This window comes from Beauveria bassiana (genome assembly GCF_000280675.1).
Source record: "Beauveria bassiana ARSEF 2860 unplaced genomic scaffold BBA_S00077, whole genome shotgun sequence".
Taxonomy (NCBI): domain Eukaryota; kingdom Fungi; phylum Ascomycota; class Sordariomycetes; order Hypocreales; family Cordycipitaceae; genus Beauveria; species Beauveria bassiana.
The window spans coordinates 3,439-17,474 of NW_007930912.1; the positions used below are offsets into that span (position 1 = coordinate 3,439).

A 14,036-nucleotide genomic window follows, 5' to 3' on the forward strand; every position below is an offset into this window, starting at 1 on the left:
TTTTTCTTCCCTTTATTCAACTTGATAACCTTAATGCTAAGCCAAGTTATACCAATTTCATCGGTCACTTTTGTCAGGGTATCGCGTCTCATCGACTGCCACACCTTAATTTCGTGTAAATAGCTTCTGGCGAGAGCTTCCTTCTTAAACTCTCTCTTTCTCCTTGTGAATAATCACTTCATCCAAGTTGCACTCGACCATGCTCGTGCCCTTGTACCGTCACAGCTTTCGGGACTTTATATTGGCCAATCCTATTGAACACCCTAAGTGCAGTTGGTACAGCTGCAATACACGTTGCAGGCAGTCATGCCAAGAAGGCCGTGGCCAAGTTTCCGTTTCCTTGCAGCTGGGATAGGCCACAGCGAAGGTATCTCAGGTGAATGGAATAATTTAATCTTCTAACTACATCGACATTGATGGACTGTGGAGGCGATCCAAATTTGGAATCAGCCGCTTCCCGCATGCATTCTTGTGGGCAAATTTGAAGACAGCTCATTGCTCGCAGCACTTGATGTCTTCAATCTGAAGACTATTTTGACAATCTTCTTCTGCATGTCATTCCTGCGACGTTTCCGCAACACTTACCGCATATTCCTAGCATAATCGCGTCTAGGGCTTGGAGTTGCGATCGGTGTCCGTACAGCACCATCGGGAGCAGAATCCTGTTTGCAAACTTTGCAATTCAATCCTCCGACGCTGATCTCAGAAAGCGGGATGAGATCCCACGCAGTCGCGTAGTCTTTGCCCACCGAAATCGTAACTCCAGCTTTGTGCCACGGAGCATCAGGGTCGCCGTCCTGCTTCTGCGCGTCGGCGGCCGACCTCTCTGCTATCAACAGCGTGTGGCGCCGGTCACCGCTCCGAGCGTTGCAGTCAAACGCCACGAGGTCACCATCTGGGCAGCGTCCATTCGTGGCTAGCACCGTTACGAATGGTATATGCGTCGCGGGACACTTGACGCGAATGAGATGTCCAAAGCCAAAGTTGAGCGTGTCCATGACAGACTGCGACTGTAGCTGCATAAGATCAGCCCAGACGAACCTGTACCGCTCTGACTCTAATATGGGATAGAACTTGTTTTCCGCGCGTTTCTTGATGAAGTGAAGCGCACGCTGGTAATTGTTTGCAAGGATCTGCGCAATCATGATGATTTGCTTGTTAGAGTATCGCCCAGCGCCGAATGCGACGGCGATGTCGATGGCGGATGACCAAACGCCGCGAGCGTAGAGAATGAGAGTCAGGTCGCGATGTACGAAATCGCTGCTGCACCGGTACACCGGACCAAGTTTATGCAGAACGGTACAAGTTCCGATTCGTCGCGCGGCGAAGCGCACCGTATTTTCGGAGACAATCACCGGCCCGTACGGCGTCACGGCGTCCAGCCCTGAGGCAGCCGACAGCATGTGTCGCTTCGGGCAGGGAACACCCTCGCACGTAAGCTCAGCGGCGTCGTCGCCGGCAGCCGGCATGGCAGGGGGCACCATCAGCCAGCGCAGGTGCCCGGCCGCAAGCGCCGCCTGCGTCCACCTCCTCCACGCGCTCTCCCTCGACTCGCGCGGCCGGACGCCGATCTCGACGGTCGAGACGGCCATGGCGCCGTACACCTCGTCGACGGGGAGGAAGGCCCGCCGGTTGCCGAACATCTCCATCACCCGCGTCGGGTCCGTCGCGCCGGTGCGCCGCGCCGCCATGCCGGAGAAGTGAGAAAAGAGCAGCTAAAACCTGTTCGTCGCTGGGTCACCTCGGCTCGTGCACTCCGCAACCTCCCACTCCTCGCAGAGCCTGGGGATGGCGACAAAGAGCTCATCGCTGATCGAGACGGGCTCCAGATCGGCGCCGATCCACAGGACATCCGCCGCGAGCAAATACTCCTGCAGCGTCCAGACGCGCGTGCCCCAGGCGGCGCTCGTGAAGCGGGAGAGTACTTCCATGGCTTGCACAAGCTTGGCTCGCCCAGGCCCAAGGACCCAGTACTCTCTGGCACCTTCGTCTGTCCATGACTCCGCGTCCCAGATAGCGAGGGCCTCGTCCAGCTCGGCCGAGCCGTGGTCGACTTGCTCTTGCGTCAGGTTTAGTTTGTTTGTAAGGATGATTAAGACGACTTTGGCATCGCCATATATGTGGCTCATGAGCGGCATCTGCTCGCACATGTCGTCCTCGGAGTCTTGAATGATGCAGAATAGGTCGATCCAGCAGTATCCCACTTGATGGAGACCTCGTTGTTGGATCGTTTGCCTAATGGCACCGCTGCCGAATGACTGGCCAAAGTTCCCATGTTTGGGAAAGATGCAGTCCGACCAGGCGTGAGAAATGGCTAGATAGGGCGGCGCCTGTCCAATCTCAAAAGACTCAACTGCCCAGGTGGCAGTGTTGACGAGTCTAAATGTCCTCATCCTAGGGTGTCATTTCGTTTTTTCCTACTTATTAAGTTTAGATCTGGATAAATACAACGCGAAAGTCTCGGTCTGCAATTATTCTGAGTGGCTGCCTGCAAGATCACATGGGTTAGGCTATGCATGCAACGTGGCGGAGGCAACCTGCTAAGGCGCTTTTTATGCAGGCCACTTACACATTGTTGTGAGATGGGACGCAGCGGGATGCGGAAGGGCTGATAAAAACGATGCACACCCAGTGCAGGCCGTCCTTCAATATGTTTCTAACGCCAAAGTAAACATGATCTATTTTGCAGCACCATGGACCCCCTCTCGCGATCAAGACTGCTCTCGGTCAATGACGCGAAGTATGTTCATGTGGCTAAGGGACGCAGATGGTTACCCTGTTACTGAGCAAGCCATCCGTGAGCTTGTGTGGATTGCTGATGAATCAAGCTCAGACGAAGAAAGTGATATACTTGAAGGGGACGGTGGCACAAACTTAGGTAAAAACGTTGGACCGTGGCTAGCAAAGGGAACTACGACCCGAAGCTACACGTTGTAGACGCTAATAGATTTTTCTTATCGGCCCAGATCGGTGATATATTAGAGGGCAGCTTCAAGATGGTCACTTCTCGACTGCTTGAGCAGGGAGAGACTGGAAAACACCTTTGGTCTTGAGGTGAGCAAGTAAAATAAAGCAACTGTCCGCAAGTGGCGGGTGATGCTGTCGCAACCTAACTGGTTAGGTCCAACGCGTCCGCACTACAAAATTAATACTGCCTTTGGCCTTTACGGGATTCTCTTGGGAGGGTTGCTGGGGCACACTGGGTAGCGCTGTCTTATCCACTAGTCACCCGTCCTGTGAAAGACTGAGCCGCAATGCGAACAGCAACGTTGAACAAGCTGACTAGAGCTCGCTCTTTATAGGTCGCTCAGCAGCCCACGCAGGATTTTCGCTGCTGCCTATTTTTGCCTTTAATACAACGTACTATTGGCTGTTCATGCTTTGAACTACTATTTTGCCGCCTCTCTGGTTGCCGACACTGGCGCTCCTATGCTTTCTTTGATGTCTCCGTGCTCTTGCGACACTTTGCCTTTGTAATTCTCATTGCCAGAAATAAGGTACCACCCGCTAGCGGGGTTGGAGTTGTGTCCGATCCCCCGGAGTCAGTATTCCAGAGAACCCCACCTTCGAGTACGAACCTGCGATTACCGTGTCTGTGCCTGGGGCCGCTCACCGATCGAAATTATTCCCGCTAACGCACTAATATTCCCCTCCATGCCCTGAGGTGTGGCTACGATTGCCAGAGGACTCTTGCTATAATTGTATCGTGTGGTTGCTTTAAATTGGGAGATTCGTGCTCACACTGCAAACCTCACTCATGCACTACGTATTCTTACGTCATGGAGTAAAGGCACCTGTATCGACCCGCGTCAAGCCTCACAAAGTGGAAGAGCCTTTGAACAGATAGAGAGCCATGAGTACTGTACCATAGATATAAAAATTCCACGATATCTATGTGCGTTTGCGATTTGGACTACGTGAGCTGCGTAGCTGACTTCTTTCGCTGTTGCGAAGATGTACCACCCACTTTTTGCCTAGTGGCAAATGCGCACAGCAGCGGACCAGTCGTCTGGTGCAATCCCGTGCGGCTTGAGGTTGTCATCCAAGCTAAGACTCCATGCATGCGCCCCGGGCGAAGCCACTTAGGATAGTATTTGCCGTCGACCGAGGTTGCGAGGCCAGTAGAGCTCTCCGAAGCGCCAGCGAGCCTGAATTTTTGGTAAAGGTCGAAGTGACAATTATGCAAGTACTCCGCTAAAGTCGTCTTTCGGTTTTTGCGTCGCTCTGTTTCCTTTTCGCGTCGCTCGTTCTCCTCTCACACCCTAGCTTTCCCTAAGCTGCTTTTTAAGATCTTCGATTTCTTTCTTGGACATCGTGGTGGCAATAATGGTTAAAGAAGCTGGCGGCCAACACGCATAAACAAGATTGGCTGCGCCGACCCGGCGGCCCCTACAGGGGCACCCACGCGACTGTAGAGGGGGCGGAGCCTGTCATAGGATAACGTAAGCCGCTGATGTTGGCCTGATATATGCATATAGCTTATAGTATGGTTACAAGAATATCTACAGATTCTACCAAGACTCCTGCCATGAATTTCCCCAAACTTGCTGTATGAAACTGCCTGCCTGCCGCATCGCTATTTCCTTCTGATGAATGGAAAATGCTGCTGAAGGTTCCAATCAAAATGGACAGGACAGTGGCGATATCGTTGCGCTATGTGTCTTTAGATCCTTCTAAATGACACACCTTGTCCGAGACACGGGAAGCGAGTCACCAAGTGAATAATCCGCGATGACTTTGAGCTGTTCCTCGGTCAGCGTCATTCGAGGCTGGTGGTGTTCGTGATGGCGTAGGACTCTGGGGAATAGAATGTAAACAGATGAGTGGCGCGGTAGGTCACGTTTGCTCTGCTGGGGCAGGGGCAACAAACCCCCGCTCGCGGGTCAGTGTTGCGATGGCGGATGCAGGTTCAACGATGCATGCACCATGGCGGAATGTGAGAACTGTCGCTCCTTTAAATGCATCATTAATATTCTGCTTACGATGGATGGATAAGGCTCGAAATTATGAAGCATTAACACAGATTCTAATAGATCGTGTCGTCAATGATTTCAATATTCATCGGTCCAGACCGATGCAAACCTTCATCTCCTTATTTGGCAAAGTTAATTGGGCTCAAGCCATGAACATCTTCCAACGTTGGGTCAGCCTCTGGGGTCGAGAGCGAGCCAGGCACTCGCCCAGGTGGCAATTCTGCGCGGCCTGATTAGCCGCACTCTTTGCGGTATAGTACGCGCAACTCCTATTCGCCGGTGAGAAGCGAGTCGGGTCGGTATCATTGATAGATAGCGAACTGAGTTTTAGTGATATGTTGGAGTAGTGACCCACATCGTACATGTGAACAACAGTAATTTCAATGGGTCGCAAGGACTGACAGAAGCACTGTTGCGCTATCACGTAAATCCCCCGGTACGTCTCTATCGAAATATTGACACAGCAGATTCGTCGCAGAGCTCCATTACTGGACTGGATCGAAGTACGAAATACTGGCCTTGTGCAGCTCCCCAGCCAACGCCTGAGGCTAATTCTTGACCATGGCCCTTTCCTTGCGGCAACCATCACGGTTCACCTTCCCGCAACGAAGTGTGGCTCTTACAAAGTTGGTACCCTTTGTCGCCGACCTTCTCAATAATGCCTTCATCGAGGGCATAGCGCAGAAGCAAGTCATCGACGCCAAGATTTTCGCCTTCGCCCTTTTCCATGTGCCGACCGACATGCGCTGTCCATTCGTCCCAGGCAGTCGGGCCCTCAAAAGTTTTCACACAGCCGGGTTTCGAGCAGCTGGATCGCTGCGGTGGACGCCTTCGCTGTTTGAGGCAGGCCTGCTGCATGTTCCTTTCCGACTGTTGTTGACCGTTTTCCCCTCTGGTGAGGGCTCTCTTGAAAGGAGCGTGCATGCGCCGAAGGTGCTGCGTGAATAGATCCTTGCGATTGAACTCAATATCCTTCCCCTCTGAGGTAGTTTGTGAACAGATAGAGCAGCGATAGTACTGTAAGCAGAGGTGCTGTGAGGCAATATGGCGTTTCCACTCGTTCTTAGATCCGAAGATGCTCGTACACCCTGCAAAGTAGAATGCGCAGGGAAACGGGCGTGTGTGCGCGGCGGCTATGTGTTTCCTTAGAGAGGATGCATCTTTAAATGGCGTATGACTGCAGTGTGCACATCGAATGTCAGGCTTTCCAAGCATACGTCTCATCCTAGCCCCCGTAGATCCTGTGCCACTATCCAGCACAGGCATTGGCTCTGAACGAGTCAAATTTCGGAAGCCAGGGTGTAAGGCCGGCATAGCAACGGGCAAAACGGCGCGTTGGGGAGAAGTGTTGACAGCAGCGTCGCCGCTTCGGTGACGGACGTGGCTAAGGGCCTTAAGCTGCTCTAGTCCGTTGGCTGCCAGTGACTGATGAATTTTAGCGATTGGGATCGTTTGTTCATCTGGTCGTTCATCCTTGGCCGCCTCGGGAGCCATCGTTGTCGCGGTGCTCGGTTCGGTTACTGCGGTGGAGGTGGCGGGTGCGCCAACCATCTTGCTGTATAGAGAAGCCAGATTACACGAGGTTATATTGCCCAAGTAGTTCCAGATCTTATCATGCTGAACGCTAGCCCAGAGAGACGTGGACATAGACAGAAGCAACACAGTAGGAGGACCTAAAAATACTCCCTCGATAGTGGTTTGAGCGGCTAAGGGTGGTGTATTGCACAGCCAGCTGCGGAAATCCGACATGTCAGGAGTGGCATTACCGACAAAGGTAGTGCAAACCAGAACACGAGCTTCATCAAAGGTCAATTTCGAGCCTGGCGTTAGGCCATGCGGACCGCCTAGAGTGCGGGTTGCTTCTGGCGAGGCGGCATCGGATAAGGACTCCGGTAACAGGGAGACGTTTGCGTAAGAGGTGTTTAGTTGTGATGTTTGGCGGTTGATGATCATGGCGGCATCGTGCAAGTGACGTTTTAAGGCCTCAAACTCATGGCGTCGGCTGTGGTGAGGCGCATCTGGAACTATGTGACGCTGGAGCACGTTAGCCAGGGCTGGCAAGAGAAACGGCAATGCTGGTGGAGGCCAGAAAGACGGAGGGAGGCAAGGGGGATCCAGACATACCGGTTCATGCTGATAGAGCTTAGAGCGAGGGCCTGAGGGGAAGGAAGCAGAGGCGTTGAGCTTTGGGGCAAGCTTGCGCCTTTTCCCGGCGGGCTCCATGCACTGAGAGTCAGTTATCAGAAGGACTGAAGTGTCCCGAGAGCCGATGAAAAGAGAAAAGAACGGGCGGTTCAGTGAAGCAACGGATGGATAGGGAAAGGGAGAGAATTAGAACGGCGGTTGGCGAAACGACGGCGAGTCTGATTACTTACAACGAATACACGGCTATCCACCCCTGCAGCATGACCGTGGCCCGCTATGTGACCGGTCATGGAACGGCGAATTAGACTCCTGGTAAAATGAGAACTCCGGTTAGTGATAGTGCCGGAGACAGCTTCTTTATCAGTGTCGGTCTAAGGTATCCTTAGAATGTATTTAATAGCTGGTACAGAGTAACTAATCGATTTACATAGACAACGTGATAAACATGCGTTTAGATAACTCATACCCTTTCAACTATATCTGTCGCAATAATTCCTCCACCCCGGCACCGAAGCCAACTCACGCTCAGCCTAAGGATCGTCTCCATGAGTCTTTTGTATAATGTGATTAGTATTATTTGTACCAAGCGTCCCAAGCCCTCGTGCGAGGTTCTCACGGCCCGCCGTTGACGGCGCTCTCGAGCACGTAGAACACTGTTTGTAAATTCGGCTCGCCCTTAAGCTGCGAGACGACTTACACAACCTCCGTGCTACTGAGCTGTCCAGGCGTGTTAGCCATCATAGGCACGATGTCACTCGCGTTCAACGGCCCTGGCGTCGCAGAATGAGCGCGCTGGGCGCCGGCCGTTGCACTGTTTCTCAGGGGGTCAGCACACCAGCGGGATGGTCGGGGATATGTTCAAACATGGGGCATTGTACATTGATGTTTCTATGATAGCAACTATGGCAGGCGATGACGGTCTGGCGCCGGATGTATCCTCCCAAAGAAGACTGGAATTTCAAGTCCTGATACCGATTTTTGCGTATATGCCACCAAGCATGGCTAACGCATTGAACTCAGGCACTCTCTCCTACGAATAGTTTCTTACAATCATTTTGAGGACAATGTAACTCTGTTGGCAGCGGACTGCTACGAAACGCATCGTTGGCAACTGACTCCCAGTACAAGGGATGGGTATTCTGCGAGATGTGCACTTTGAGATTCTAATTCAAGCCCGTCTCATAACCGCAGGTTGGGCAAACGTAATTGAAGCCTAACTGCTTTCTTTGCATATGATCTTTCCATTTTCTGCACGTTTTGGACTGAGACCCGCAGCCTATAAAGGAGAAATCGCATCGAAGTCGATTTTCGATTGATGGCTCCTTAGGGTCGATCGATTGATGTTGTTCTGATGATGAGGACGGGCGTCAATTCTCTGATCTTTATATGGAGGCTGTAGTCTGTTAGCCCCGTCACAAGGCCAACTCTGATTCATAACATGGCAGAACTTTTCGTACCCGGTTGTGATGTTGATGCTGAGAGTCGGGATATGGCATGGCAGCTGTGCTGCTAGTATCCTCGTTGAGCAAAAACTCGATCGCCACCATGATGAGTGTTGCGATGGACGCAGATGGAATAAGACAGAAGAAAAGAGAAACAACGGGAAGCAAACGAGACACAGCAAACTCAGCGAGTCAAGAAAAGAGGCCTAAAATGGCCGATTGGTGGCGAAGCGATGGCAAGACTGCTTATTATCAACTGACCAGAGGCTGCAGCTCTCGGGGCAAGAGGCCGGTACAACGCTTCATTGGGAGGAGTGGTGCTATGTCTAATCACTACCACTCAACACCTACAAGCCACAGTAATGGGATGCGTTCAGGAAAGCACGGTGACTATTGATTAGCTGAACCACACAAGACCAGGCTTGCACTCGAGGTACGCATGGCGTGGTTCTACACCACGGGGTCAGACACCGTGCCCTCCTTTCTGGCGACGCGACTCAGCAGGGGCTCCCCGGAAAAGCCTCTGGGAGGGTTCCGCGCCGCGAGCTAGTACCTTGAAGTGATGCTGGCTTGATATGCATGCATGCGAGAGCAGAGCTCTTTGGGTGCTCTGCCGCTTTATGCACTGCAAACTCGGACTTAGGCATTCCGTGCACACAATGTCCGCGTAGCTGACAGATGGAAACGGTTCCTGCATTGCCGGAGCAATGGCTCATTACTTGCATGGATGACTCGCAAGGCCTGTCACCCACCAAGATACTGGACTGTGTATTTTGCGTCAGTCTTGGTGCTCGAAATCCCTCTGCACTGACTATTGCCTAGTCTCCAAGGTCCCGCCTTAAAGATGGCCACCGGAAGCATGCAAATGACTGAAAATGACATTATGGCTTCCTAGATCGCAAACTTGGATAGGACATGACGTTCGTGGGCAATGGGCTACACGATGGGCCGGCTAGCAAACTAATTGACAATGACTGGTCTGTGTATAGAAGATGGCTGTAGATACTAGCCACCGCTAAGACCCTTATCATGGCTTAAAAACTATATACATGGCTATCACCAGCCTTTGGAATGGTAGCCGTCAAACGCGTCCGTAATGAAATGCTGATTCAGACTGCTTGCGTTGGCGTCCTCGCTCTTCTTTAGAAAGGGCTTCTCAGGGAACTGGGGGAGCTCGGTGGCAAGCACGTTGCAGCGAGTGCGCGGCAACAGGACTGCTTGAGCGTGCACGTTGGTAGGGGTGACAATAGATCGGGCGCTGGACCGTGGCGCCTCGATGAGAGGCTGGAGAACGGAAGGACGCGTGCCCTTCAGCATCAGTGGACCCTCATCGGAATCGTTGGGAGAGACGCCCAGGGCTGTTCGCCCACTGGGTCCAGCGCGCGATCGCACGACGGCACAGGCAGAGTGGGATGATTGTTGCTGATATTCTTTTGGCACCCGTTCTGTCTGCGCAAGCATAAGACTGATGAGCGAACGGTGGGAGACCAGGTTGGCCTTAGACTCAACGCGCTGGAAGAACTTCGCGTCAACTCTCGATTTGCCGCTGTCTTGCACAAAGTCCTCCCAATCCGAAGAGTCGTCATCGTCAATAGCGCTCTCAACGTAATCGTCGTCGGTAGCCGAGTCGATGGCACTCTCTGAGATGAGAGACTCTGCGGGCTGGGCATCGCAGGGGGCAGATCTGGAGGAGACAACCATCTGGAACATGCCCTGCTCGCTAGGATAACATGAGGAGCCAAGATTACACGTAGTTGGTGCCTTCTTCTGGGTGAGGGCGAGATCAGAAATCGAGACGAACAACTTTGCAAAGTCGACGGCTCTAATGTGGTGCTCGCTGCGGCTTCTCGTGGAGTCAATGTGGCGGAGTCTAAGGAGAGTCTCGTGAGGATCAAATTCGGAAACAGAAGAGGACCCTTAGTTTTATATACTTGTGTGCATCGAAACGGGCGGCCTCGGTGTCCTCATGTAATAAATGCAGAGTAGCCATTCTATCAGCCTAGCTAGCCGTCGACTTGTCGGCTTGTCACATGCAGTAGCGGTAACAGTAATAAACAGATGAATCAATTAAGACTAGACCTTTACCTCTATCTACAAGTGTCAAGGTGCTAACAGGTCTTATCACTTGGCGGCAGTGATTTGCGAGCTACCTCCATAATTGTGAACTTGGCAAGCAGATCAGGCAACATCGTATCGTTAAGAACGGTGGGCAGTTCAAAAGTATTTTTCGAACATAACTTCCCGCAGACCTTAGCCACATTTTGAAGTGACTCCTCATCGGAGTGCCCGATCTCTGAGATATATACCAATTTCCTTTAGGTACCTCAAGGTCGGTGCTGCAGCTTTGGCTTGCTGGCACGGGTGTAATGGCGCTGCAATGGGTAGAAACAATCCGGTAGCCCAGCCACCTTATCCTCATGTAGCTGAGCTTGAGACTTGTCGCTGATGGTAACAGCCGAATCATTGACAGTCCAGTCACGGTCTTGCCATCAAGAGTGCAGCGCAGATCCCACACTGAATAACAACCTTGTAATAGATCCAGCCTAGACATTGACCGGAAAACAACAGGGTGGCTATCGTAGATACCAAGATCGCCACTCCAGCGATTTGGATGCATTTGATGCATTTGATGCAGTTGATCTCTTGCTGGCTGTAATTCCTTGGCCTAGGCAGTGGCTTATGATCGCCAAGACAGCGCCGTAAGATGTACGAGCAATGCAAAAGACGTTACCAATTGCCGAGAGAACTACAGTTTTGATGCTTTCAAGTACGCTCATCAACTCAATGGTAATGCTGTAGATCAAACTATTCACGAAAGATCAATTTTTTGCTGTACTGTTTTCAGGCTGCTCACGCAGGCCTGCACTTTATATGCTCCTGTATCCCAAATGCGTCTCTGACTGGTGATGTTGACCATCTGTATCAGCTATTGAAATATAGGAGAGTGTGACCCATACATCTTCCTCTGCTGACTCCAAAGTGCGTGATAATTGTACAATTGGTTTGACGGAGGCGCCGTACCTTGCAAGTACCAAAATCTCGGTTCCTGCGCGAATGCCAATGTATGCACCTTTTGAGACACTCTCCAGTGGCGTCTTCAAGCTCCCTAACTTCTTCTCGGAACCCCTAAGTATTTCGCAAGCTTTGGATAGATTAGCTTCGTCACAGTCGTTATATGTCTGTGCGTCAAAGGCCGTGGCGAAAACGGCGTAATTGTTGTTCAATGCGAGTGCTGTGTCGTATTTTGGTAGGCAGTCCTGTAGAACACAGTGGATTTTGCCTATCCAGAGCTCTAGCTTGATTACGTTGGCAACCTATTCACTATTAGCACAGTAAAGAAAAAGCAGATAAGATAGACTACCTCTCTATCCTGATCAGTACCTAAGAGGTAATGGATAGCCATAGTGTATAGAGCACACACAGTAGTTGTAGCTATAGTAGAAGTAATGGGTGTTACTGGTGTATTTATAAACACTACTGTATTTCAAATTACTAAAATCCTACCGATCCCTCTCTTAACTGGCTCGCAGTCTGTTGAGGTAGAAATAGACCCTTCCTGCTTCTTGTGACTATCAAGGTACCAAGTACACAGTAGCAAATATGCTGCATATTCTGCAGGGCTTGTGCTTGTGCAGGCTGGATAATGCCTGACGCCACTGCCAGCGTGGCAGCCAGAAGTATTAGCGGAACAACTAAGCGTTGTGTCGTCCCAAGTCTCCGTAGAATCTTTGGCCGTGTACTCGATGCAGTTGATGCAGTTGCGCGGCTCCCTGATGGGGCTGGTCGGTGTTAACAAAGTTTCAACAGAGGTATTACCTTTCACTTTGCAAGTAAAGAGAAAATGCCTTCCACAGGAGCGAAACGGGCAGTCAGTACACGCGGCTACGGCAAGCACATTCACCTCTGTGGTATCGGCACCCGCGGTGCACTCTGTGCAGAGGTCACCCGTATACGTTTTCCTTACAACATGAGCTAATAGTCAAAAGGAGCATAGATAAAAAATTAGTGAATATAGATCTCTTGAATTTAGAGCAAGTAAGGATATCTAATTATTTCTGGCAGCGTCGTACTGTCTGGGCGTGGCTCGCCTCCCTCGGCCTTCACCGGTATATCCAGCCTCTCCCCCGAGCTTTCAAGAACCCCAGGTACGTCCAGCCCCTCCTCCGATAGCAGGCTTTCAAGATCCCCAGTAGTGATTTGTTCCAGGTTCACATTCTCCAGGATCAGCCTCTGGCGGGACTGCCCGAGTTGAAGTGAAGTTCCGTCCCGTGGAGCTTGGCCCGCCTTCTTGGCCTGTGTGTTGGACCTGTGTTCGGATACCAGCCCCTTTCCCTGGAACAAATATATGAACAGGAAACCAATCATTGACTGAAGCACGTACTGTAATTGTTGCAGTCTGAGTGCCTGTTCAGCGGGTATAGCAGCGGCCGCAAACCCGAGCCCAAGCCCTGGCAGCACAGGTAATATGAGATATTCCCAATGTCGTCGATAGCGTGCATAAGCTGGAGCCGCATCGTTGGTGCAGCAAGCGCCTGTAATTGTCAAGACTCCGCATAAGAAGGGGATGAATATCCAAAGCCACTGCCTTTGCATGGTATAGTAGCACCAAAGCCCTGTACCCAGAATGGCGGCGGTGGGCAGGCCAATACATACTACCCCGAATCCGAGTATCCAGACACCCTGGAATGGACATATGAAAAGCCAAAAATATATCTAAACCCATGATTAGTATTTGTCTAACTCAATGCTCAGCAACTCGTACAATTTCCGCTCCAAGGCAAAGCCCATTAATAACCTCCCAGCCGCAGAATAACACAAATGCAGGCGTATGTGTTCTCGATATCCGACGAGTGATGAAAAATGCCGTGATGAATGTAGCCGAGACCAGGAGGTAAATGACAGAAGCAGCTTTAAGCAGGCAGCGTCTAACATTCGAAAACGATCGAGGATAGAAATGCGCGTAAACGAGGGCAAGAGCGAGGTATCCCTCTCCAAGGCCAAATACAGCAATAGCGGGAGCGTACTCTGCCGCGTCGATGGAGCGCATCGCAAGGAGCGGTGTGGTTTTTGCATTTGGCTCTCTTTCATCTACCTGGACACTATTATAAATATATAGTTTCATTGGATTTAATCATCTCTATGGGGGCTGCAAAATATCCGTGGGGAAAGAAATTACAATAGAATCTTTCCATAAGTGACGGAACTCAAGAATAAACTACCTTATTCCTTGTTGCAATGATTGCGAGACAAGAAACAAGCACTAGTTTCCAAGCGACTGGCTGATTAATTCGCTACACAGCCAGGATAGAGAAATTCGCTGGGAGAATATGGTGGCCCAGCAGACATAGATTCATGTCGCCACAAGAATCTTTGTAGGCTCAATGAGTGATGTACTGGCTCAAACGCCTCCCTAGAACACGTAGAGGAGATTGTTGCGAGACAGTCTGCATCTGGCCCGCGCTAACCCAAAAATCAA

General features: G+C 51.2%; 3 protein-coding genes across 3 annotated transcripts; all 3 read right to left on the reverse strand.

Annotated features, from left to right (window-relative positions):
* Positions 1 to 492: 492 nt before the first annotated feature.
* Positions 493 to 2,393, reverse strand: BBA_09953 (HET domain protein; the record flags this gene model as incomplete). Its single annotated transcript, XM_008605050.1, has 3 exons — positions 493 to 529; positions 586 to 1,715; positions 1,764 to 2,393. 3 exons carry the CDS (start codon positions 2,391 to 2,393, stop codon positions 493 to 495), a joined length of 1,797 nt encoding a protein of 598 aa, XP_008603272.1.
* Positions 2,394 to 5,558: 3,165 nt separating this feature from the next.
* On the reverse strand, positions 5,559 to 8,172 carry BBA_09954 (C2H2 finger domain protein, putative; the record flags this gene model as incomplete). Its single annotated transcript, XM_008605051.1, has 6 exons — positions 5,559 to 7,007; positions 7,098 to 7,199; positions 7,349 to 7,489; positions 7,642 to 7,669; positions 7,816 to 7,835; positions 8,167 to 8,172. 6 exons carry the CDS (start codon positions 8,170 to 8,172, stop codon positions 5,559 to 5,561), a joined length of 1,746 nt encoding a protein of 581 aa, XP_008603273.1.
* A 1,444-nt stretch (positions 8,173 to 9,616) lies between these two features.
* BBA_09955 (dsp1-1-like protein) lies at positions 9,617 to 10,550 on the reverse strand (the record flags this gene model as incomplete). The annotated part of the gene is made up of 2 exons (XM_008605052.1): positions 9,617 to 10,430; positions 10,492 to 10,550. The coding sequence occupies 2 exons, from the start codon at positions 10,548 to 10,550 to the stop codon at positions 9,617 to 9,619; spliced, it is 873 nt and encodes a 290-aa protein (XP_008603274.1).
* Positions 10,551 to 14,036: the final 3,486 nt, after the last annotated feature.